General features: G+C 41.1%; 3 protein-coding genes across 11 annotated transcripts in view; 1 reads left to right on the top strand and 2 right to left on the bottom strand.

Annotated features, from left to right (window-relative positions):
• Window positions 1-241: 241 nt before the first annotated feature.
• arl8 (ADP-ribosylation factor-like 8) lies at window positions 242-9,388 on the bottom strand. Its single transcript, XM_030397893.1, has 6 exons — window positions 9,249-9,388; window positions 6,741-6,801; window positions 6,502-6,649; window positions 4,130-4,213; window positions 3,826-3,977; window positions 242-2,487 (listed from the first exon to the last, which is right to left on the bottom strand). The coding sequence occupies exons 1-6, from the start codon at window positions 9,292-9,294 to the stop codon at window positions 2,439-2,441; spliced, it is 540 nt and encodes a 179-aa protein (XP_030253753.1). The 5' UTR covers window positions 9,295-9,388; the 3' UTR covers window positions 242-2,438.
• Window positions 9,389-9,591: 203 nt separating this feature from the next.
• nsun6 (NOP2/Sun RNA methyltransferase 6) lies at window positions 9,592-19,158 on the top strand. Of its 3 annotated transcripts, none has more exons than XM_030397886.1 (13): window positions 9,592-9,725; window positions 10,531-10,593; window positions 11,613-11,696; window positions 11,889-12,044; window positions 12,145-12,239; window positions 12,703-12,809; window positions 12,903-13,056; window positions 13,807-13,888; window positions 13,981-14,100; window positions 15,180-15,324; window positions 15,435-15,580; window positions 17,341-17,466; window positions 17,556-19,158. In XM_030397886.1, the coding sequence occupies exons 2-13, from the start codon at window positions 10,579-10,581 to the stop codon at window positions 17,733-17,735; spliced, it is 1,410 nt and encodes a 469-aa protein (XP_030253746.1). In that variant the 5' UTR covers window positions 9,592-9,725; window positions 10,531-10,578; the 3' UTR covers window positions 17,736-19,158. The 3 variants fall into 3 exon arrangements, with proteins under 3 accessions (XP_030253746.1, XP_030253745.1, XP_030253748.1); XM_030397885.1 differs by having other exon boundaries at window positions 12,142-12,239; XM_030397888.1 differs by lacking the exons at window positions 9,592-9,725; window positions 10,531-10,593 and adding an exon at window positions 10,601-10,718 and having other exon boundaries at window positions 12,142-12,239.
• cacnb2a (calcium channel, voltage-dependent, beta 2a) overlaps window positions 18,880-22,794 on the bottom strand; it is a 72,352-nt gene continuing 68,437 nt past the window's right edge. For 4 of the 7 annotated variants that reach the window (XM_030397875.1, XM_030397879.1, XM_030397880.1 and 1 more), the window contains one exon: window positions 21,612-22,391. In XM_030397875.1, the coding sequence (XP_030253735.1) occupies window positions 21,612-22,391 (780 nt within the window). Of the gene's footprint in view, window positions 22,392-22,794 lie in introns of all 7 variants that reach the window. The other 3 variants (XM_030397874.1, XM_030397878.1, XM_030397881.1) reach the window with 1 other exon arrangement.

Below are 22,794 nucleotides of genomic sequence, written 5' to 3'. Positions count from 1 at the left end.
GTACCTTTTTTAAAACAGTAAATATGTTAATATTTATTTCCGTTACTGAATACATTACATGCAGGGCTTGAATAAGCCAAATGATTTATCCATAAATCAGTCATAAATGTGGTTAAAAATTATCCTCAAAGGGAAATAAAGGTATTAATTTAATACCTAATTTTGATACCTGTAAACACTTGCCAGAGTACCTGTCTACACTTTGATTTAAAATATAATGAAAGCCATAAAACTACCAAAGTTCAAAGTTCAAAACAAACTTTTATTGAAATACAGTACATGACCCAGACTGGACACCACCACACAGAGTACATGATCAGTTCCCTTGCTTTGTGAGATCAAAGCTGTAAACCTTAATGCTGCAAAGAGTCTGGGGGGGGGGGCTGCACAGTTCACCCTTTAATCCTGTTCTGTGTAAAAAAATACCAACAAAAAAACAGTATATTCTAGAGACCCAGAGGCACTACCCTGACTGAGATGGACACCACTTCATTGAAACTCATGCACCTCCTCCTTTTTTGGCCACTGTGGAACTCGCTAAAGGTTTACATGGTTTCAAAGTGACACGTGCATAGATCTGTTCCCGAGGGATTTCTATACAGGTTCAAAGAGGGTAAAGATCATGAGAGCGCACACACACACGCTCCTCCAGACACTCAGATCAGCGCGGTTAAGGCTGAGGATCAAGTATTTTAACTGTATGAGGGCCAAAATATTGAGTCTAGATCATCTTGATGCTACTGAGCCACTGAACTCAAGTCCAGACGGCTGATGAGTAACAACTTCCCATGAATGTGCGGCATCTGTTTGGCGGTGGCTTATTCTGATCCCTTTGTTTGTAAAAGTACAAAATGCTTAAAGAGGAGTATGCGCCAAAATGGCTGCAGGTGTTGATATGAGGATGGATCAGACACACGCTTGCAGAGCACCAAAGATCGTCTGTTATTACAAAACAGGTCTAGATGCTGTAAGTTGCCATGAGCAAAAAAAAAAAGAGAAAATAAATGCAAAAATAAAATTAAATACAAATCATGATGCATCATTGACAAAACATAGTGTTTAAATTGAAAATACTGTTAATCAAACTGAGCTTTATACCTGCATTGGAAAGAATGACATTTCAGTCATTCAGCGTTTGCTAAATTAAAGGATAAGTTCACAGAAAAATAGAAATTCAGTCATCATCTACTCACCCTCATGCTGATGGATGGCAGGGCGATGCTTTGCAGTTCACAAAACATATTGAAAGGTACAAAAACAAACATCAAATGGTTCCATACAGCACATCATGTGATCCAAGTCTCTAAAACTGATGTGAAAAATCGAAACCAACATGTGGTCGAGATCAGGCACCCACTTCAGCTTTAGTCTAGCAGCTACGTGAAGACTTCCTCTTAAAAAGGTGAAACATTACTTTAACAAAAGGTGTAAAACTAGACTAAGTAAGACTGTAGTAAGACTACACCGTCTCATTTTATGTTTCTTTTTATGGGTTGTTTTTTTCCGTTTTAGAATGTTATGTGGACAGCGTTACTTCACTTGACTTTTCATCGGCACGTGGGTAAGAGGATAATGACTGAAATTCCGATTTGGGTGATCTTATCCTTTAAAGATAAGATAAATGTTCCAGAGGATCAGTTTTAAGAAAACTTTGCATGCCAACACTCTGAATTTACACAATTTTGGCTCAATAAACAAGCACAGGCTCAAAGGTAATAATAAGAAGGGAGGTTCATGTTTGACCACATTTCGTCACGGCACCAGTTAGTCCTATTGTGAGAATAACCACCGACAGTGTAGCTTATGAAACTGAAACAATATGTAACAGATATTAATGGCTGTGCTAACAATGAAAACCAAAACAAATATGAAAACATTATTGAGAACAACTCCTAAAACAAAAGTGTCACATCAATACTGCTCATAATCCCTCAATTATCACCTGAACAGACTTATAAAGAGGCAAAATAATAATAATGATTATAGAGCTGCACCATATTGTCCCGAAGCTGGGCACCAACGTGATGTTTATGGCATGCTCTTGATGTGATGTAGTGTCATGTAATATGATATGTTTGTGGTGTAAATGAGTGTCCAGTGCAGCCCTGCTTTGCACTTGGACAAACTCTTAACTTGCTGAAATAGTTTCCTCCTCCTCCTCCTCCTCCTCCTCCGGCTCTTCTTCTGTAAAAAGTGACGTCTTGTTCAGCAGCCAGGTCAGTTCATCAGTCCTGGTCACGTCTCCACCCACTCCCCTGTAACACTAAAGCCGCGGAGGGGGTCAATGATCCCATCCTGTGCCGTCTCCAGAGGTCAAAGTCCATTAAAATTCATCATTAAAAAAATAAAAAGTAATAACAAGAAGCCAGTAAGGACAAGCTGTTGTGCCACCGTGTGGGTGGTGCAGGTAGTCAGGCCGTCGACGGCTGAGGGAGGGGCTATCTGAGTCCAGCCCGTGAGGTCATCCACTCCAGTCCTTGGCATAAACTGGAGGAACATGAAAAAGAGTCAGCGCAGGGAGAAATCGACATCACTTAGTGCTTCAGTGACGGTCATTGTGCTAATAATTTACTTAAACCTGCAGTGTGGATCTTTTGTCTCCCTCTTGTGGCACTTCAGTTTCTCTACCATAAGCAACATATAGTTGCTGTAGCAACCGTAACAATGGTCACCGCTGTCACTATTTATAGACTTTTGATGAAAAATGCAGCTACAGGTGTGTCAGAGCAGAGCTTCTCCAGAGACGCAACATTTAAATTCTCTGGTATGCTGCAAAATATGGAGATTTATCAAGAGGACATATGCTTAATTTGTGTGAACTTATTTGACTTTCATTTGTATGTTCAAGTCCTGTACTCCAGCTGGAATACAAGGCAGTTCTTCCTTAGCTGCCAGAAATATGAGGAAGCTTCATGAAGCTTTCTTATATTTCTGTTTGTGCCTGTTCAGGGCTTTGAACTCAGCCCCTACAGTGACATCTGGTGGTTAGCACAACTCATAGCACCCCTTCAAGACTGATTCAAACACCTGCAGTAGTATAAATCTTACATTTTGCCACATTCCCACAGTTTAAAACAAGACCTGCGACTAATGATTATTTTCATTGTCAATTAAAAGTTCAAAATAAATTTGAGAATTGCTCATCACAATTATCCAGAGCATCTTCAGATTCCTTTTTTGTCCAACCAACAGTCCAAAACCCAAAGACTGTTCATCTGTTATTATAAAAAGGGCAGCTCCTGAGATTTAAGAATGTGGAAGCAGCAAATGTTTTGACATTTTTTTCTTAAAATATATTACTAAAAAGGTTTAATTGATTATCATAATAGCTGTCAACTGATTCTCTCTTGATTAACTAATATTTGCATCTCTATTGTTTATATGAAATATATTGTAATATACCTTACTGGTGACATTTGACATGGCTTGTGATGAGAGAAATGATGACAGTAGGTCAGTCTGGACTTGGCCCACACCTTGTGTTATGAAGACTACGATATGTTTTGGTGTCATTTATCTCTCTAGATCTCTCTCTGCTTCTCTGCTCGGCTATTTGTGTTGGAGTTGACACACCCATGGGTGCATTCAGCTGCATGTCCTAAAGTTCAACATTCCCTTGTAATGTTATCATATTTGGGAATATAAAAACCATGCAGACACGGTCGATCTTCTTGTTTGCTTATGCAGGTCAGGTAGAGTATCAAATAAGCATTAAAGTGAGACTGTTTCATTACCAGTTAAAAGTTCCTTGTAATTCATTTAATGAGATCATTTAAAAAACTTTTGTACACTGATTATGACTCTAGGTCAACATGTATGTCTTACCCCTCTCCTGTAAGTGCACAGCAGGACTGTATGTGCCAGGGGTGGTCTTTGATGGAGCTCAGGGTGAGGTATTTGGAGATCTCTGCAGCAGACATACAGTCCTTCATATCCTGCTTATTGGCAAATATCAACACAGCTGCTTTCCGCAGGTCCTGAGGGGAGGCCACAGAACAATGAGACCATAAACAACATAGCAGGGTAGAATGAGTTGACCTTGGTGGAAAAATCAATGCCCATTATGAAAACAGTCAGTTGTGTGTAAACCGTTTCCTCACGGCCGTACAGAGATGTGTGAAGATGTTACCTCGTGAGCCAACATCCTGTAGAGCTCTTCTTTAGAGATGGCCAGCCTCTCTCTGTCCGTGCTGTCCACCACCAGGATGATGAACTGCAGAGTGGGAGGCAAATTCACACTGAGTGACCTCTTTTCAAAAGACATTTACAGCAATCAAATGCCGCACAGCGGGGGGACGTTTCCGGGGCCAAGAGCCTCACAATGGAAACTGGTGACTGCTATGCTAATAGCCCTTTGAATGACAGAGAGAGAGAGGAGAAAGAGAGAGCGAGCGAGCCTGTATGACAAAAGACTCAAAGCCTGTTAACTTTGATATGTGAGAGACGCCATTTAAACCAAACGACCTGGTAAACAGCAGCGTTTCAGGAACACGCGTCATTCAACATGACTGTGACCCAAATCACAGCCAGAGGTCTGCATGAGTCTGCTTCAATGGAGGGCTGAAGCCACACTGACCATAGCAAACCTCATAACTCTGTGCTGTGTTTTTATTGGCATTTAAAGTCATATAAAATGCAATAAATTACAGAGCCCCATCCTTATTGCATCTTTAAGTAATAAAAATCATTGATTTCCAGACCTAACTGAACACTTATATTATTATTGCTGCTGAAACTGTGGTTACAACGTACAATGATTGGTCTTCTCTTAATCAACTGATTTTTAGTTTAGCCCTTTGAACTGTCTATAAATGTTAAAAAGCAGAAGCTAGGTTTACGTGGACAATATTTCTTCATTCCAAGTGAAGATTTCAGGTCAACTATTCACATTGGATGGGATTTTTAGATTTATAGAGTGTGGTGTTCATATACAATAACACATGTAAACAGAACGGCTGTATGAGATCCACAAAAGGGATGTTATGCATTCCTCGTCCTCTTTGGGTATTTTATCTCCCTTGGCACTTGTCTGAGCAGCTCCCTCATGAATATCTACTGTTGTCTGTGTCAAGTTTCCCTGAGAGTTTGTATTAAAAACAACTTGGCAGTGGATGATTCATCGTAGAAGCCGCCATTTTGAAGAAGAAGATCAAAAAGAATTGTACGTCACTATGCATTAACATCAAGATGGTGGGCATGTGTAGAAAGAACGCAGCCGGGTACTAGTCAGGGCTTAACGTTTACATAGGAGAGTTTTTATTCTGATCGGTTTATGAAAAGGTTTAAACCACTGCTCAGTAACTGACTGAAAATCAGTTGAGTTTGTTCTGATTCTGTCTATATGGAGGATTTTTCTTCTGTTTGGCCTTTTAAACCAATTATTATCAGGATATTAGAATTTATGAAGAGGCAGCTAGTATAAAAAGTCAGTTACCATATTCAGAATTTGATACAGTCAAGTAAAGGGTATAATCTGTTTAGAGACTCTGAACGAGGCCGAATTCTGAATGTAGCATTTTAAGATCAAGACTTATGTGATACAACTGATATCACTGATGCTTTACAAGCAGTCTTTCGACATCTATACAATGCACTTGGAATATACGCCTCAACTGGCGATTTAAAGCAGTTTGCAACACACGGTCAGCTCTGTGGGTTGCCTTGCCAACAGCTTGCAAGGCCGAGGTAGAGATGCAAAAAACGCTCACATTTCTGGTCGGGAGGAGAAAGAAACCTACTCAACAAGTTTTGGATACGTTTAAATATCACAACACCGACCATTCTAATGCGACTGAACGAATGAAAGACAGAGGCTGTTTTTGCATGCTAGGGCATGTTAATCAGAGTATTCACAGTGACATGTAAACAGGAATATTAGTGCAACATAAGCAACTTAAACAGCGTAGTAAGAAAATTGTCTTTTGATAAACCAGAATATTTTCTGCATGTCAGTTAGGGATGCAACTGCTATTCCAATATCAAAGTAGTTGCAGAATAAAACTTTTCCTCTCAGCTCTAGATGAACTTTAACAACGCTCTTTAGCAGAGACGTGTCAGAGAGCAGGAGTCCAGCCGTCGGGTCACAGCTGAATGGATGTAGCTTGTGACCTGTTGTGTGGCATGAATGCGGGCTCCCCCATGCTGAATATCACATGTCATGTGCTGGGTTTGTGTGTGAAAGAGGTATGAATGAGCGAAGTCTGCTGTCTGTGAAGCTACAGTAAAAGAAAAAGAATAAAACGGACAGGGTGACAGATGTTTCATGAGAGTGTAGAGATCACTCCTACACATCTGCCACGACTCTCCCCGTTCTCCTTCACTGCAGAGTTTGACCCACGCTTTTCTTTTCAGACGGGCCCCTTTTTGAAAGGCTGACCTCTGACTTGGGCGGCCCCCGCTGCCGTCTGTGCTCTGAACAAACACACCAGCTGCCAGAGGAAAAAAAACCTGCTGCTGGACAATACCACCGCTAGAGAGTACTGGCTAAAATGTGCCGCTCACCTCGGTGTTGGAGTAGTAGGTGTTCCACGAGGACCTGAGAGACTCCTGCCCTCCTATATCCCACATCAGGAAGTGGGTGTTCTTCACCACGATTTCCTCCACGTTGCTCCCGATGGTGGGCGATGTGTGGACCACCTCATTCATCAGACTTGACAGAAACAGAACCATTAAGTTTTAAGCAAGTTTAGATGCTGTAAAGAAGAAGTTTCCTACTAGAAATCTGAAATAAAACTACTTACAACTGGTAGAGGATAGTGGTTTTCCCTGCATTATCTAGTCCAACGATTATCACCTTGTGCTCTGCAAAAGAAACAGCATATGAACCCTGGGAGCATTGAATGCATCATAAAGTATATATAGCTTCAGCCTATACAATGCATTCCTTTCATCCATTCATTGCTGCCCCTTAAAAATCATAAAGCTGGACTTTTTTCCTTCCTAAAAACTTCCTGACCTAATATTCCCAGGCAGCCTCCTTCCATTCATAAAGACCAGCTCACACTAAAGGTTTTGACGGCTGTTGAGTAGACAAACAGACTAAATGCAGAATCAGAGCTGACACAGAAGTGCCAAAATATCCCACGTTAGTGTTTTGACTTATGAGGCCTCTGGCTGCCGAGGAGGAAGGAAGTCTGGTCAGAGGGCTCGCAGCTGCGACTGGCTCTCTCGGAGCACCACACGGGGTTTAGGAAGATGCTGGATGTCTATTGCTTCCTAAAAGAGAAGCAACCCTGTGACGATCCTGACAGGATGACTACACTGATTGTCGCCACTGTCATCTGGAGCTTGACTGATATATCAGTTAGCTGGTATGATCCTATCACAGATATATTGGTATCAGCATATGCCTTGTCCAACAGGCTTGTTTCAAATTATAAGGCAGAAAAAGATGCTTGGTGTAATTCATACTTATCCCCAGTGATGTTTACAGTTTCAGAGCACTGTTTACAGTTTCAGTGCACTGTTTACATTATGGACAATAAAACTTAAAGTTTAACACCGGCATCGGCACAAAAAACCGAGTATCTGTCAGAGTGTCCCGTCATCTTCATACCTGAATTTCAAATGTTGGATTTTGATATTTTGATATGTTGGATATGTGTTAAATCTCCTCAAAAGCACTTCATCAACGCTGGCACTGGACAACACAATCGCGTATCACAATGTTTTTGAGCAAATTCTTTCAGAGAACCAACTGAATGACATTTTTAAATGAATGATCATCAGTAGTGTGGATATAATGGCTTCATCTGAGTCGCATTAGAACAAGTACAGCAGTTTGGTAAGTTCGGACAACTACAGCACGTCACTGTAACGCAGCCTTTAAAACCAGGAAAAGACAACTCTCATGTCATATCACGATGTAGCAATATATAGCATCATACCAAGATAACGATAGTATATCAATATATTACAAGACCTTTTGATGACTCGCCAATATTATCGTAGATAAAGGCCCCTTTTCGACCTGCAAACAACTCTTCAGTTAACAATCTAAATAAACAACAGAGAAAAAATGTGAGTCCAGCACATCTAACATCAGATTCTTCTGAAAAATGTGTTGTGTTACTGAGAACAAACTGATAATTAATGATTTATTCCACAGGATTACCTAAACACTTATCTTGGTGACATGCTCCTTTAGATTTCAGATTTATAAGCGAAGACATTGAAAATAAAATGCAGATTTACACCGGCTGCAGCGACTATCTTTTGGTCTTCTACAACGAAATGGTGCCCTTTTCAATATACAGTAAAACAGACGGGATAAAGCAATAAAAGGGGTGCAATCACATAATTGCTGCTACCAGCACTTCAGGTAATCTAATCACACAGTGTTGATCACATGTAATTAGCTACGAGTCCATTGCTAACAATTCCACTCAGAGCTCGCCTGTAATCTCTTTAAAGTGAGGGGAAACTTGACACTGCCTGGGAACAGTGCAATCCAGAATTAAGGAATGAAAATAAGAGCCCTTCTCTGCTCTCCTCAGGCCAAAGGAATTAGGACCACAGTGATTCATGTACTATGAAATGATAATAATTTAGACTTGAAGGGGATATGAAAAGTTTTCCCCTTCGCTGAGCCCTAAAAAAAAAAGAGCTAGATCTTTTATTAATCATCCTCAGCTGAGCGTGACCTCAGCTCGAAAACTTCCTCTTATACTCTACATGAAAGAGCATTCACCATGCAGCTTCACAAAAACTGCATTTAAACACACACACACACACACACAGTGCAAGGGTGGTCTCTTTGTCTCCTTTTTGCTCTTCAGATTATTTTTGTTCTCACTACTGGTGATTTTTTTTCCCCCTCCCGACTTTCTGACTGGAAACTCTAACCTGGCTGAGAATCTGTACATTGAACAGCTGTGTAGAAAGTCAGGGGGAAAGTTATGTAATGTGATGTGTCCTGGAAAGTGAGCTAAAGCTGATTGACAACTCGATGAATACGCTCTTGTTGGGCTTAACGTGACTTAAGGTAATCATGTTGACACACTGATAAAGAGATTAAGTATTAGATGGGGAGCTGTAGTGTAATTTTTATTTTAGCTTGCATGCTGAACAAAGGCAGTTCAGCCTGGGTGTTGGAAGTCACGGCGATGCGTAGCGAGATAATTCGCCCCCATCTGTTATTATGGGTCTTGCTGCTCACTTTGTGCTAACGGGCTAACTGCACACATTATCCCCGGTTGAGCAGCTAGCGGTTAGGTTAGTGAGCCGTAACGATGTTCAGCGACACCCACCTTGGTTGCAGAAGAAGCTCCACAGTTTGGCGAATATGAGGCCCATTGTATAGGCTGCTAACAGTGTCCGTAAGTCTTGTCAGTGGAGTGGGCAGCAGCGGCGAGCTTCTCCCCTCTCAAGTCCACACCGGGTCAATCCGTGGCTGGCTGCGGCTAGCTAACATTAGCTGGATGATCTCTTGTCCGCAAAACACCTTACCGACCTTTTCAACGCGGACTCCATGCGCTCCTGCTACATGTAAAACGCAGCTTAAACGAGCATTAAATTGTGAACGGTAGCATGGATGTGGTGACTTATTGTCGAGTGACGCGGCTGTCGTTAAATCCCCCACAGGTCGTGTAGCGCTGCTGTGTGTACTCCGCGGCTCGTACGGCTCCTTCTGCCTGTTAGCTGCTGCTGGCAGTGGTCTGGTGAAAAAGGCAACCCAGCTATTCAGTGTTCTTCCGGTTAGGTGATGACGTCGACGCGTGTTAACGGTTGGCCTTTTTTTCTTCTTCTTTTTTTTTTTTTAGAGCAAAAACACATTTTTAAAGAGTTTGACGAGGCTTTAAAAAGAGAATATACACCCCAGTGCAGTTACTATAAGAGTAATTAAGAGGGTTTCTAAAAAATACGTTTTTCATGTTTACCATTTCCTTTAGCAATGTAAACAAATAGTATTTATACTATGTGTTCTTGGGTATTTTACTATGATTAATTTAGTCAGAATGGCAACATTTTATTTCAAGTCTTAAATCGTTTACTTTACAACTATTTTTCACTACTAATAAACATTTGATGTAAGATAAGTTTATATTTGTGTATTTGTCAACAACTACAACTCTTTATATTATCTTATCTTATAAACAGATCATAAATTAGAATATGGCAATAATACAATCTAAAATCTAAGTAATGATATATGATATATGTTATGATAATATCATATGATACTTTAGAATAATTGATCATTTCTGACTTGACATTAATAAGGACTTAAATGGTCCCTTTATCTATTAACAACTACATTGTGATGTGTAATAAACCATTATCAAATGTTACTACCTTGTGAATAAATCCTATATGAAGTGAAAGTATTATCGTTATAATATATCGGTATCGTCCAGAGAAGAAAACGTTTTTTTTTTAAGTCTAGTTCTGTTTTTGTGTGTAAAACATGTTATTTAAAAAAAATATATATATAACACTTCCACCTTGTTTATCCAAAGAAAACACACAAACATCCCACAGGTGTGTGTCTGATCAACAGGCTGCATTACTTCTGTTTGTACGTTCAACTAGTGTCATGTGACCGGGCTGGTGACGTATGCGGAAGTAACTGCAAGGGGCATGCAGAGACACAACGTGAGTATTAAACCAGCCAGAACATCGCTCTCACACTGACAACAGACTGATAATGTAACTGAACTGTTATTAGTTATGGATGTAAGAAGCAAACGTGTTGATCCGGAGTCGCTACGAGCGTCCAGGTTATATATATTTTAAGTGTTTAACGTAAAGTATGTCTGTGTAAAGATGTTATTAGTGATGGGAGGAGGACCTTCTTCCTGTCATCACAACAAATTGCATTTGCCATTTAAATATTTCACATTTGGTACATTTAATTCAGAAATGGCTGATATTAGAGGGACAGGAAACATAAACAAAAACTAGAATGAGGCTCAGGCAAGCTAAGTTAGCTAAATCTCTATTAAAAACACATTATTTTACAATGTATTATGTGCTCCTACTGTATTTGTGTCTCACTTGGCATTTTTCCCTTTCATTGTAATAATTTATATTTTATTGCACTGATATTATAAGTCTATTTGATGTTTATTATTTCAGGATCAAGCATGAACCAGTGTTACATACTACAGCATAGAGCTTAAGTAATTTGCAAATGCACAAAAAATAAACAAAAACAAATAATACAATATATTCAGAAAAGAGCCAAACACATACAAAACAGAACAAGACTCAACGATGTACACAAAGCTATCATTTTACAAACCGATACAATAAAATGATCATAAAACTCAACAAGCAGCAGATTAATCAGGACCTCAAACTGTTCAACTTGAGTTTAAAATGATCCATTTTGACTTCTGTGTGGTAAAGTTTCACTATTATGATTATTAATGTATCTATACTGTGGGAATAAACCACAGTAATCAATGTTAAGGAGTGTGGTTCTTCTCTGATTTTCCACCAGAATGTAATCAAGTCTTAACCCCTGATGGGTTTTTCAGCCTTATCCAATCAACATCTGAGCCCTCCAGACTGTAATCACATCGTAGACACGTCCGACTCTGTCCTCATCAGCTCATCACTAATGATTAACTCCCCTCACTGTCACTGATTGGATCCTTTTCTTTGCACAGATTGAAGAAATGTCTGTGTTTCCAATAATTAATCTGAGGCCTGCAGTGACCGAATTTCTACAGAGCGTCTTCTTAAACACGGAGGTAAGGATCCATATGGATGTCTTGAAAGTGATTCACACAGCAGTTTGTCATTATCACTTTGCTGTTAAGGAGAATCTGTTAACTTTAAAAGGCTTATATTCTTATTTAAATGAAAGTTTTTAAAAGGTTTTCTAATTTGTCTGATCTGACTCTTTTTATGTCCTTCGCTGTCCTGTTTCGTGTTGCGTTCAGGTGCTCGCCGCGGTTGGCCATCAGGAGGCAGAGTGTCGCTTCCAGAAGCTGCTCTCATGCCTGTCTCACCCGCCGTCGTACACCTGTGTTCGGGCCAGCACCCATCTCGCTCCCCTGGAAGAAATCAGGCACAAGTTGGGAGAAGAGCTGAAGAAGGTGAATCCAAATATCTTCTGAGATGTTGTCACTTTTGTGGTCAATGGAGTCCTAATCAATCAGTGTGTTGTTGTTGTTGTTGTTGTTGTCGAAGCAGCAGATGTGCAGCTCGTCAGCAGATGAGGAGGTCTCCGTTCAGATTCTTACTCACCCGAGAATTCCAGATGTGCTGCTCCTTCCCGTGGACGGTCCGAGGTATGTGAGGAATGCTGGAATCTCAATCTGCTCTATGGAAGTACGCACTTAGAACCTAAATTGCAGTTGTGTGTGCGACCGCTGGACGGGTGTTTCCTGAGGACAAAACCCACATGGAATTTCATGGCGCGACGACGGAAGAAAACACGTAGCACTTCTCATTTGCCAAGTTCCACTCAAAGAGCATCCTGATCCCAAATAGATGGGGAAAAAAAATACAGCACCAACACAGTAAAGATCTGCACACTGACATTTTATTGTCAAGTGTGTATATATAGAAACACAACATGACACACCTGATGTCAAACAAGAATAGTTTAAAAGTGGTTGTGAATAATTGTCTGTGCATGCCAGGATATGTTGTGTCTCCAGAATCCAAACTCTCCGTACCAAGTCACAGTCTCCGGGCGCCCGATGAGGCGGATGTAGAGGTGTGTGACCTCCCTTTCTCTTGTGTCCTCAGGCCTGTGAAGCAGCTCAGCTCAGAGGTTGTGGTCGGCGCTCAGTGTGGCAGCGCCGTACTGAGAGGCGCTCATGTCTTCGCCCCGGGGATCATCGCCAGCCCCAAGTGTAAGACTCAAACACACATGGCGTTAAAGTCACTTAAAACATTTATTTCGTGTTGTGTGTTGATTAAATAGTTTCTTTTCCACTGTTCTTAAGACATGAAGGCCGGAGACGTGGTGTCCGTCTTCTCCGACTTGGAGGGAAAGTGCACCCGAGGAGCCACGAGCTTCCAGGGAAAGAAAGCGTTTGTGGGAAACGGAGTCGCTCAGATGGATCGCTCCGCCATCTTCTGCGCAGACGAGCCTGCCAAGTGAGTAAACCTTGTTTTGTTTTCTACATATATGTTACTTAAATGCACATGACGCCAAACCTGTATATCAGGTCAATGTGTAGTCAAAGCTGGTGGCAGTAGTTATTGCCTTCGGTGTGAATTAAGTCATTAAGGTGAAGCTGCAACAATTAATCGGTTAATCGTTCAGTTGTCAAACTATTACATGAACCTCCGCCTGTTTTGATAACAGATTATTAAGTTTGAGTAATTCTTAAAGAAAATAAAAGTAAAAATTCTCTAATTACAGCTTCTTAAAACTGAATATTTTCTGGTTTCCTCACTCCTCTGTGGCAGTAAACTCTATGTCTCATCAACAAGATATTTAAGGGCTTTTGGAAACAACAATCGACATTTTTCACAATTTTCTGACATTTTGTAGACCAAACGACTAATGGAAAAACCAAGAACATAATACAGATGAGTCGACAATGAATGCCCTGTATTTGATTTATTTATATACATACAGTATATGATGAAGAACAGCAGCGGATTCAAATACATGAGAAGACAAAACCAGAGGATTCGCTTATCAAAATGACTTCCGATGAATTTTTCTGTCAATGTCACGGCTCTAGAAAATAGTCAAATACTACCAGTATTATTTTAAAAAGAAAAACCCTGCAGATATTACATTTAATATAAGACAGAAATCCAACACATTATCGTAACTAAGAGGCTATGACTGGTATTTTCTGTTTTTATTCACTGTCCCTCTGTCGGTTATTTTAGAGGAATAGGTGTCCGGATGGTGGAGCCGCTTTACCAGAGTCCTTCCTTTGATGGCGTTCTACCCGGCCTCGCGTTCCTGCAGGTATTCCTCCCATTTATTAAAATCAGAGTGATGATTGAGTCGTGTATGAATCGGAACAGAGAAACAGCTGTTCTGATCCCCGTGTTGTGCAGAACCTTCCCTCTGTAGTGGTGGGACACGTCCTCGGGCCTCGTCCTGGAGAGCGGATCCTGGATATGTGCGCTGCACCTGGAGGGAAGACCTGCCACATCGCTGCACTGATGGAGGATCAGGTACAAGTTGTACTGAGTTCATGAACAGTCAGCTGCGTATGTTCGCTGCTCCAGGGATCGCAGTCTGTGTGTTGAGTGCTCTTGTTGTTGGCACCAGTTCAACTTTCTTCTGCGTACGAAACTTCAGATATGTTCAGCACAGTTAGGACATTATAGCTTTGACTTTTAGCATTCATACATTTAAAGTACATTTCTGGGAATTTATCCAACATTGAAATGAATGGACAGAATGTTCAGAGTTACAGCTGGTGACATCACACCCACAATCTCTTTAGCCTCCTCTTACTCCCACAATTTTCACTCTTCCTACATGATTTCATCATCAAAACTTAGAAACCTGAAGAAGAATCCTGAAATAAAGATAACATTTCTGACTTAAAATTACTCAAACAACCGTGATTAATTAAGTTTTCTTATTTTACCCATATTTAAGTATGCAGTACAGTTACTTTTACAATCATTATTGAGTGCTGGTACAATTTGAACTGATATCCAAACCTTTCATCTGCATTTTTGTTGCCAATAAGGCGATCTGATCACAAACTTGATCAACTTTAACTTGTAATTGAGTAACATTTCAATAATCTAACTGTACACTCTTTCCACCACTGCTTATAACTTATTGCCAATAACTAGACTTTTACAATTCTTTTTAGTCAAAATGTCTTTAATGAGGATACACATTCCACATTATATCTTTATTAAAATGCAGGTATAACCAGTTGGGAAAAGTGACTAATCACATTTACTCAAGTACGATACTAATATAGAGTTTTGTGGTACCTGAACACAACAATACTTTATTCCATTACATTTATCTGATTGCTGGGTTTACAAATTAAGGTTATTTAAATCATATGAAATCGGCCTCTCTTTTTATCATTTCTGACTGTAATTTTAGTTAATGTTATTATGTATCATAATAATTAAAAGTAAAGTAAATTCTGCCAGTTTATTAGGGATATTTCAACTATTCTATCTATCGTAAATAAACTTTTTCATAACTCTAGTGCTGAAGACTGTATGGCTGATCCCTTTGTGCCTTTTTTACAATTAATTTCTCTTCCCGTCTCAAACAGGGCGAGGTTGTGGCCTTGGAAAGGATCCGAAATAAGATCGATCGAATTCGTCAAAACGCCCAAATGTTGCGTTTGCGTTCCATCAAAGTGTACTGCTTCAACAGCACACAGGCTGTGAGCAGCGACCCGGTGCAGGAATCTGAAGGTACAGGGTGACAGCAAGGACACATGAAGGTGTCACATTAATACAAGTCACTAAATAACAGCAGGACTCTGTTTATGTATGCATCATTTGTGTTTCTGGATGTTTTCCAGGACCTCCGTTCCCTCCTGAGAGTTTCGACAGGGTTCTGCTGGACGCTCCCTGCAGCGGACTCGGACAGAGACCCAACATGGGCAGCACCTGGAGCCTGAAGGAGATCCGCTCCTACACGCCTCTGCAGCGCAAGTTATTCCACGCTGTAGGTGTCCACCACACACAGACACAACAACCGTGACATCCTTTCTCTCGCGTCACACTTACAGTAACTTGTTTTGAGCAGTAGATGGCAGCATTGAACAGTTATCATACTGATGTGTGATTATGCAGCTTGAATTCACATCATAAAGGGAAAATACGCCTCAAAATTGCTTTTTTTCTCCTTGGAAATCTGCTCAAAACTGTCTCTGATCTGGCACGCAGGTGGTTGAGTGGTTAGAGCGCATGCCATATAAAGCAGCTGACCCCGGTTCGATTCCGGCCGGAGGTCCTTTGCTGCATGTCACATCCCCCTCTCTCTCTCCCATATTTCCTATCTGTCTGCTGCTTAATAAAGGTGTCTATGCCATAAAAAAAAATCTTAAAAAAAAAAAAAAATCTTAAAAAAATAATAATAATAATAATAAAAAAAAATAAATAAATAAAAAAACTGTCTCTGATCTAATAAAGCACTGACTGTGTAATACTGATCATTAAGATTAGATTAGATTTTTTAATTCTACATTCAATTGCATGCATGAATACAGGCACAGGTTTCAAGTTGTTTGGTTTTTTTTGCAAATGTACGTTTTGGGACTAAAGTAAATGTGAAAATCTGTTTTAGTGAGGAATTTTTGCCAGTATGGCTATCAGATGGATTATTAGACCGAGATAACAGTCCAATGCAGAGGACATCATTTATTCTAGTGACATGAAGCGCTCCGTCAGCACTTCCCCAAGGTTATTCACTATCAAAACACAGCCCTTATGGAAGATGTGTGTTATGGCTGGGACACATTCAGGAAGTCATACATGAAATAAAGTGTTTTTTGGCCACATGGGGGCGCCAGACAAAAGTTGTTGAACGCAGCAATGACAAGTCGTTACCAAGCAGCTGCTTATTTCCACATCTGGCAGCAACGGCGCAACATTATCACTCAATTGCAGTTGTGTTAAGTCGAATATTTCCTAGTTTTTTTTGCTCCATTTTTGGTCTCCACCACCTCCCGAAGGAAATATCTTGTTGTTTAGCTGCTGAACTCTCCGCTGCGTTCAGCAGCTAATTGTGTGTGCCGTTTGTTGCTGAGCAGGTTGTGTACAGAAGGTTTTCAGAGCATTGTCCAAAACAATAATATGAGAAAACAATGAGCTCAAACTCGCTGTAAAGATGAGAGTATCTTTAGTTTCAGGCGTTTAGTCTGTTAAGGCAACCCACCTGTGTTATATCGTCAGTTATGAAATGGTCTCAGTTTAATCTTGAAGCCTTTAATATGACCTATATCAGATTTCATGACAGTCAGTGAGAAGATTGTCTATTTCTGTATTGTTATCATAGTTATTCTTTGTCTGTCAGCGTGTTTGATAACTATATAAACTGATTTCTGAGGATGAATTATTGCGTCTTGTAGTCTGATGAAAACTTTGCTCTGTAGTTTTGTGGCACGGTTCGAAAAAATTTTTTTTTTAACTATCGTCATTTTACCATTATTAATCCTACATCGCCACGCATAGATACATTACCTCATCGCAACGCAACCTGCAAACAACTGTTTAAAAAAGAAATAAGTAAAATAAATTATGTCTTTCTTTTATTCACTTTGAACAAATGCACATGCTTGCAAGAGTTTTGTGCTCGTACCACTTTTGTCCACAGGGGATGCCTGAATCAACAAAAAAATAGCTTCTTGTAGCAGCTTTTGTAAGATGTCTTTATGTATCTATGAACTAAGTACATGAATCCATACATCCTGTGTCTCTTTGCAGGCGGTGCGGTTGTTAAAGAGAGGCGGAGTTCTTGTCTACAGCACCTGTACGGTGACTCTAGCGGAGAACGAGGAGCTGGTAGCCTGGGCCCTCAACACCTTCCCCTGCCTCACACTTCAGCCTCAGGTAACAAACATGTCAGCCACGTGGAAGGACTCGCAAATACAAAGTGACGTCAGGAAACGTCATCAAGTCACTCTTGTGTTTTTCCTAAGGAGCCTCACATCGGCGCAGAAGGCATGCTGGGAGCCGGCCTGTCACCTGAGCAGCTGCGACTCCTCCAGAGGTTCAGCCCCGAGCTGAGCTGGGACCAGACGGGGACGGCGGCTCCCCTCTCCTGCAGAGCCAACAGGGACACCATCGGCTTCTTTATTGCCAAGTTCCTGAAAAACTGACCGGAGGGCACGTTTTCTCTCACAGCACCGTCAGCCCTCACACTGCGGAGACTGCAGACTGGAACAATCGTGTTTATATTACGACACTCTGTGTGCTTTGACGGGGCAGTGTTGACAAAGACGCTCGCTGCGCTGTTTACAGCATCTGCCTCTTAACAGCTGCTCTCTGAAACTGCGGGCCATATAGGGATAAGCTTTATAAACACAGAGGGTAAGGAAGAGAGGGAGAGGAGGGAGGAGGGGAGAGGAGAGGAGAGAGGGGGGCACGTGGGGATGGAGACTGAATGAGTGTTGGCAAATGCAGCAGTGCTAGCGTCGCCATAACAACAGTGACGACACAGCTGCCATGGTGACAGCGGATTGGCTGGATGTCAGAGCTCGGATCAGGAAGTAGCGTGCAGAAAGAGGTCATGAGAGGTATTAACAATTTAGTGTCTTTTAGTAGTGCTGGAGACAACCGGGACCTCTCGTTAGTACTTCAGCTGCTCGTGTGTTTCGCTCCGACTGGAGAGGAACGTTTTCACATTCATTTCATCATCATCAAAGTTCTTTTTAAAATAAGTCTCTAAAATAATCTCTCTCTCTGCGTGTTTGTTATATATAGAAGAGCCGCACATGATCTGGTTACGACACTCATCACTTATTCATTCAGCGCGTCTAATAAATCCTCGCATAATGTGATTTATAGTTTCGTGCCTACAGAGCACAAACATCTGGTCCGTTTCTTCTGTCATGCAGCATTTTGAGGACCTTCACAATGACCTCAGCTCAGCCCTTCATCTCGGGAATACCACGAGACTCTCATCAGTCACATCACCTCCTGCATCTGTGCATATCCTGCATGTATGCACGTCGGAGTCGACTGCTCATTAAAGTTTGCTGCTCTGTTCACCGACGCAATGAAACATTAAAATTCTGACATCTCAGGGAGCGCTCGTTTGTCAGTTTCTGAGACGCAGCTTCCTTTTTTTCCACATGCGTCCCCTCAGTATTGTCATGCATGTCGATGTAGTCAAGACAACTACAGAGGCAGGCCGGTGAGTCTACCTCAATTTTTCAGATGACTATTTATAGACGCAGCTTCTCCCTCCCTCTGTCTGGGTCTTCTGACAAAAGCACACATCAAATTCCTTTCCCCCCCATCGTCAGTCCTTTGTTTCCAACTTTATTCTTTATATTTATGCAGTATGTACATACACATGTACACTTTTAGAAAATCTGTAATGCTACCAATGTAGCATAGAAATGGAATATTTTTTTTTTATGTATATATATAATTACAATTGTCAGGCAAAAACAAGAAAGTGACGGGACAGGGTTGGTGGTTTTGTAAACAGAGGGGCTCAATTCAGATTTTCAGTGTCATGAATTAACATCTATGGAGGACCTCTTCTGCCGGTTAAATGGAAACATGTATTAAAACTTAGCCTTGAAAAAAACTGTCCTGTGGTAAGTCATATTTATGCGAGGAAAACATCAGCTGAATTTATAAGAAAAAGTCCGAATTTAACAATTGTGACTTGTTTTATCTTATAATTTTGATTTATCTCAGTTAAGACTTATCATGGGAGTTTTTTTAATCAAGCTTAGTAGTCATTTTCTTTTCTTTCACTGGCAGAAAAGGGCTTCCATAGACTAGATATGAAAATATGAGTTGATTTAACCTATGAAGGTATGGGAGGCTTTTAAACCACCAAACACCATCAGTTTGCATTAAATAGATCCAAGTTAGGGGAGTGAATAAACGGTAAAAGACAGAAAACATCTTCATCTGGTAAACATTGTACATTTTTGAGTTTGTTTTGCATTATTTTTTAGTGAGGAACATACTGAAGAGCTCCTAAAATAAAATGTCCTTTATACTACGAAGTGGGAGTCAAAGTGGGGAATTAAACAACATTCATTAGAAAAGGGGGGTCAGAATTAATAAAAGATGAAACCTCGATGGAGTTTTGGTAGTCGATGTATGGTAAGTTGTAATGTCATATCAAATCGCTGTCACTTAAAACCAATGTGAATCAGTAAAAGTGCAGAATAAAGGGTGTATCAATGTTATAAAATGTTTCTGGACCCATACAAAGAGAACAGTACTGCATGTAAGAGAGGAAGTTACTTTAGAAGTCGTTCGTCTTGTAAGGCAAGACTAAGGAGCACCTCGAAGGAGGCATAAAACCAAATGTTTAAAACCATGGACGCAGAATTCAAAAAGGAACTAAGCAATAAATGATGAACATAAAATTGAGTGAGGAGTCAGACACTTTGGGAAGTACACGTACTAGTTTTCTTGCTGAGGTAGGAAAGACCACTTTTGTGTTTGTCTGTTAATCATGAAGCTACAGCTACCGTTAGCAGCCGGTCATCTTAGGATCGCTATTGACAGAGATCAAGACCACTTTCATAACAGTCTGCTAAATATGAAGCAGCAGCTAGCATTATTGACCAATTATCTTATGTTAGCTAAACTTTAGCCCCATTTTAAAAACACAATCAGCCTAAAAATACATTTTTAACCCTGCTGGAAAAGCCAGCATAGACTAGCACCAAAACATATGCTGGTTGTGCTAATGACTGGTCATCAGCAAGACCTATGCTGTTTTTTGAGCAGGGTTAAAAATTAAGCTACAGTTAGTATTAGCAGCCAGTTAGCTTACGTTAGCTAAACCTAAGTTCCCCTTCATAAACTAGTTTTTAGACTAGTTTTTTGTACAGACAAAACCAACTCAGAGAAGACTGAGACCACTTTCATATCTCTTAAATATGAATCTAGAGCTTGCATTAGCAGCCGGTTAGCTCAAGTAAACTGAACTTCAGCCTCTTTATAAAACCACAACTTGTCGTTTTAAGATTTAGTTTTTTGTACAAAGTAAACAAATGAGATATAAAGTGTTAAGTAGTGCTGGTAGATTTATTTATTTGTACTTCAAGACAGTCAAACTATCTTTTTTTAAGCTAAGCTAACTGGCTGCTAGCTGTGCCTTCATATTTATCTTACAATTATGAGTGCCATTGATCTCCTCATCTACACTCAGTTGCCAGCTTATTATTAGGTACAGCTAGTTAAAACTAATCCAGTCTAATACAAAAGTCCTGCAATAAATCATGAGGGTTAAGTTGTGATTCAACTTTCTGGTCAGTTCGGAGGGCGTAGTGTGTGATGTTGATAGTGTATTGCGTAAAAACTGGAAGAGTTTTGTTATTTAGACTACCCTTATTGATATAAAGGGTAGTAATGAAACTAATTAAAGTTATCCTTGGTTGCAGCCCTGATTTTAACCTTAATGAATGTAGAATTTATTGTATTGCTGCTGCATTAGCATGAGCTTTCAGCTACCTAATAAACTGGCACCCAACTCTCAGCAAGACAGCGAGTACGGTAAATGTTTTTCACAAATTGTCAAACGATTCTTCTGAACAAGAGACCTCTGCAATTACAGCATCAAACTAACTTTGTTAGTCAACGGTTGCAGTCAACCCTAGCAGTAGTCTGAGGGAACACATTATTCAAGTGGTAGCAAGCAAAAAAAAATCCCAAAAATTCAAATAATAAAAAAATCTTAAATGCTAGTCACAGAAAGCACAGCTCAGTACAGAAAAATTCTGCTTTTGTGTCATGCTTTATCAAACACAGGTTTAAAATATGCATATTTAAGAATATTCATGCATATCCACACATAAACAACGTCTATGCATAGATACACACATACATATATTTATATATTTATATTTGTATCTATGTAATCAAAATCCTGCCATTGAAAAAGATGCAACAGCATTTACAAAGGAAGTGTACATAAATAGAATGCTGTGTCTCAGGGTATAGCAGCACGATGGGACAACAGAACGGGTCCAAATGAGGTTCAGGAGGGATTTGGTCTGTCACTGGTGAATGTAGGAGTCTCTGGCCCATTCCCCAGCATCTCCCCTCTTTTTGGGAGCCACCTCCCCCTCTCGGTCCCTGTCTCTGTCCCGGTCATAGTAGTGATGGTGGTGGTCACGTGTCGGCCGGTGGTGGTGGGAGCGCTGCTTGTTCCGTTCATTATGGTCCTGCTCGCGCTCCTTTGAGCGGTGGTGTCCCGTGCTGTGGCCGGCCTCATCCGCCCCTGTGCGGTGATGGTGGTGGTGGTGATGGTGGTTGTGGTCCCGGTGGGGCAGTGGCTCATAACGCTGTTGCTGCTGGGGGTGCCCCTCCCCAACATCCTCATCCTCCTCCTCCTCCTCCTCCTCCTCCTCTTCCTCCTCTTCTTCCTCCTCTTCCTCCTGGTGGAGGAGCTGAGTGCGTGGCTCGATATAAGCCGAGTCCTTGCTCTCTCGGCTCTCTCGGCTCTCTCGGCTCTCGGGGGTCTCCGAGTCCAAAGTCTCCTGCCGGGAGAGGCCCCGGGCTCGACTGGCGTGGTGGTGATGGTGGTGATGGTGGTTGTGGTGCTCAGTCCTGGTGGAAGATGAGCGGTGGTGGATGTGCTGGGCTCTCCTGGAGGACTCCGTCCTCAGAGGCCTCTCCTCCTCATTGCCCTCCCCTTCGGCCTCTGCATCGGCATCAGGCTGGTCCTGGCTCTGTTGGTGGTGGTGGTGGTGATGGTGGTGGTGGTGCTGGTGATCCTCTCTGGAGCCCTTTCTCTCCACCAATGCTTTGTCTCCTCTCTGCTCTGCACTGCCGCCCTGAGGTCAAGAACACGTGTCAGTCAGTAAGATGACACAAAACAAGAAAATGCACTGCAAACACACAAACACATGCAGATTAATGTTCACGTGTTCTCACACAACTCACAACTGAACACACACACTGCTTTAATATCCATCAACCATCCCCTAAAGGTTGATGAATCCTGGAGGAGGCAGACTCAAAGTTGAAGCCGTTTGTTTTTTCATTGACCAGGATCGATTTCTGCCCCCTGAAGTCTCTAAACTCTTATCTACAGAGCATCTCCACACCGACTCACCACACTAGCAATCACACGTCAAGCTCAATCCTGCTCCTCGTCAATATCAGGAGGAATGATGAAAACCTCATTTTCAGCCTCACATTTTCCCATTGTGATGGCAGTGGATGGAGAGAGGGTAG

This window comes from Sparus aurata, chromosome 19 (assembly GCF_900880675.1).
Source record: "Sparus aurata chromosome 19, fSpaAur1.1, whole genome shotgun sequence".
In the NCBI taxonomy this organism is placed as follows: Eukaryota; Metazoa; Chordata; class Actinopteri; order Spariformes; family Sparidae; genus Sparus; species Sparus aurata.
This window is presented reverse-complemented; position numbering and strand designations above follow the sequence as displayed.

Excerpts from the sequence above, each read along its gene's own strand:
- arl8 (XM_030397893.1), bottom strand. The coding sequence starts at position 9,294 with ATGGGCCTCATATTCGCCAAACTGTGGAGCTTCTTCTGCAACCAAG. Across the intron at positions 4,214-6,501 it reads CCTACTACTCCAACACCGAG|TTCATCATCCTGGTGGTGGA; the intron begins GTGAGCGGCACA and ends CCCACTCTGCAG. Across the intron at positions 2,488-3,825 it reads TGTGCACTTACAGGAGAGGG|TTTATGCCAAGGACTGGAGT; the intron begins GTAAGACATACA and ends ATGTTCCTCCAG.
- nsun6 (XM_030397885.1), top strand. Across the intron at positions 11,697-11,888 it reads GCGTCTTCTTAAACACGGAG|GTGCTCGCCGCGGTTGGCCA; the intron begins GTAAGGATCCAT and ends TGTTGCGTTCAG. Across the intron at positions 13,889-13,980 it reads CCGGCCTCGCGTTCCTGCAG|AACCTTCCCTCTGTAGTGGT; the intron begins GTATTCCTCCCA and ends CGTGTTGTGCAG.